The sequence below is a fragment of the Protobothrops mucrosquamatus genome, unplaced genomic scaffold, assembly GCF_001527695.2.
Source record: "Protobothrops mucrosquamatus isolate PMUCROS unplaced genomic scaffold, P.Mucros_1.0 scaffold336, whole genome shotgun sequence".
Lineage (NCBI taxonomy): Eukaryota > Metazoa > Chordata > Lepidosauria > Squamata > Viperidae > Protobothrops > Protobothrops mucrosquamatus.
In genome coordinates, this window is record NW_015386674.1 from 12,531 (window position 1) to 15,196 (window position 2,666).

General features: G+C 36.0%; 1 protein-coding gene across 1 annotated transcript in view; it reads left to right on the forward strand.

Moving 5' to 3' along the window:
- Positions 1-2,666, forward strand: part of ATP10B (ATPase phospholipid transporting 10B (putative)) — a 22,910-nt gene that overhangs the window by 9,959 nt on the left and 10,285 nt on the right. The window contains exons 5-6 of the mRNA XM_015815336.2: positions 37-113; positions 1,417-1,542. Coding sequence (XP_015670822.2) covers positions 37-113; positions 1,417-1,542 — 203 coding nt within the window. The remainder of the gene's footprint in view (positions 1-36; positions 114-1,416; positions 1,543-2,666) is intronic.

The following is a 2,666-nucleotide window of genomic DNA, read 5'->3' on the forward strand; positions in this document are numbered from 1 at the left end:
CAGTCTGAGAGAAATATATGTTTCACTCTTTTCTAGGTGATGGTGCAAATGATGTAGGTATGCTCCAGGCAGCTGATATTGGAATTGGCATTTCTGGACAAGAAGGTATGCAGGTATGCATAATAATTGAGGAATACCCTCTTGCCCTTGGCAACAATTGCTAAGATACATATTCAGAATTTTAAGCAACTGTATTCCGTATAAAAAGTGAACATAAGTATCATCTGCTCTCTGTTATAACAAGGTAAGCAATATCCTTGAGACCTCAGAGTGAGATGATTTGCATTTATAATGAATCAAATCATTTGTATGCTTACCTTGATTATTCATTTAGGCATATGAACTTCTCCCATACAAATGTCCAAAGCTATAATGTTTCTGAACAAAGACATTGTGCAGCAGAAAAAAAATAAAGAAGTTGATTAACAATAAGAGCATCATCTGGAAACTCTCTCTCCATCCCTTCCCCCATCCTTCCTAAGGGGGTTAATTGTTTGATAGAAACATCACTGGAAGCATCCAAATAAAAATAAGCTTACTTTTCTTGTTGATTGACATTTATGGACTGAGGCTGAATCAGAACTACGCTGTAATCCAGTAAAACCGTAGATGGGTTGTCCAGCCCCTACCACTAAGTCCATATTCTCTGCACAGGACTATACTTGATGTGGAATTGTACTGGATTACAAGCAGTACTGGAGAATTTTTTCCTCAAGAAGTATTCAGTGCTTTGGGTTGTTTCATCCAAGGCTGTTCTTGTTATTTTAGATTCAGATGGGTGATTTGTGGCTCCAGAGCTACAAGAGGTTCTCCAAGTGCTTGTTTGTCACTCTCTTCTGTTGCCGGATGCCATTTGGAGAAGAGAAACATGCACAAACAATAGGGCATTAAAATAGACGAGATGGCTTTCACCCAAAAATTAAGGAGAATTGGGCAAGTCTAGTTCCATCCATGTGTATAATATATTTCCACCCTTTTTTCCTCATTATTTTAGAGTGATGTGAAGCCTTCAGCTATCCAAAATTGATTACCTAAGTCTAACTGTCATAAGATCACTTTCTTATGAATTAAATTGTCACACTGGGCTTGGAAATGGAGAGAGCTGCAGTCATAATGAAACTCTAGCACATTCATCTTGTAACTTATCTTCCAATTATATTAGCGTGTAACTTCAGAATTCCCGGTTAGCTTTGGTGATTCTTCTCTGGGAATTCCAGAAATGATAACCAAACACATCTAAAGAGCAAAAGTTTGGAAACGCTACCATTGAAGAATTTAACATTAACCCAGAGACACATTATATTTCCCATTCTTGCTTTTTATTATTTTGACTTTTGCCTGCAGTCCTGATTTATATTGGATCAGTAAAACTTGAAAATATAAATTGTATCATTTTATATATGTTCTTCATTTCAGGCTGTCATGGCCAGTGATTTTTCAGTATCTCAGTTTAAGCACCTCAAGAAGTTACTTCTAGTCCATGGACACTGGTGCTATTCTCGCTTGGGAAAGATGGTGCTATACTTTTTCTATAAAAATGTGGTAGGTGTTTTNGTGGTAGGTGTTTTAACTGCTTATTTCATCTTGCATGCCATCCATTATTGCTTGTAACAATGGGGACAATTGTTGTTTATAGATTACTTTACTGGAGCCCTGCCCCAGCAGCTTGCAAGTTCCAAAAATATAATAAGGAAATATTCCATAATGTCATTCTTGAAATATTCAAGAGTGAAAAAATCTTTTGGTTAAATGGATTGATTCATAAATGGATTCATTTTCACTTAGTTTCTATAAAATAAGTTTCATTCTCTAATTTCCTATTTAAAATGTTATGTTGACAATCCTTAACAGAATTGTGGCTCCATTGCTGCACATAAAATGGCTGATTGTAATCATGGCAAGTAGAAGTTGATCCTGACTTGAACTCTACAGGCTGACAACCACTTAATTTGATGGGAAATCTATGCTACCAATAGATGACCACACTAGCCAGCTTTAGCCACATTGTAGGAAATTCAATTGGGCATCTATGCTCTCAGAGTATAGATATTTTAATCATGCAATTAACATGCACCTCTTGGGATCTGGACCAACTAGCACCTCCAAAGGGAGGGGGAGTTAAAAAAAACACCTGATAGTAATCATGGCTACATAATCAAAGCCAGAGTTCCTTTGCATGTGTATTGCAATGTACTCTATATACAAAATTGCATATATGTATATATATATATGTGTGTATATACACAAACACACACACACATATAAAGGGATGAGCTTCGATTGCATTGCTACAAGTATCATTTGGCCTTTTTTGACTCCCACTGTGAGCATTGGTGTCCAAACCTACAATTTTATATGGACTGAGAGAAAATCAAATCTCTTTGGGGAAATGCCTAAGTTGTATCATCTTAATAAATGTCATTAATTTTCCCTCTATTATTTCATTTCCCAATGTCCCATCACACTGTCAAAAACCATGGAGATTTTCTAAAATGGTATTTAATTTTTATTTTGTCACTAATAACTCTTGGGGTGGTGGTTAATATTAGGTTTGATGCAAGAAAAAAGTATGATTCCCATTACCAAAGAATAATGGATTTCATTACCTACATTGTTACAAATAAAAAAGATAAGGGTCTCCCCCTTCTAGTCATGTCTGACTCCGG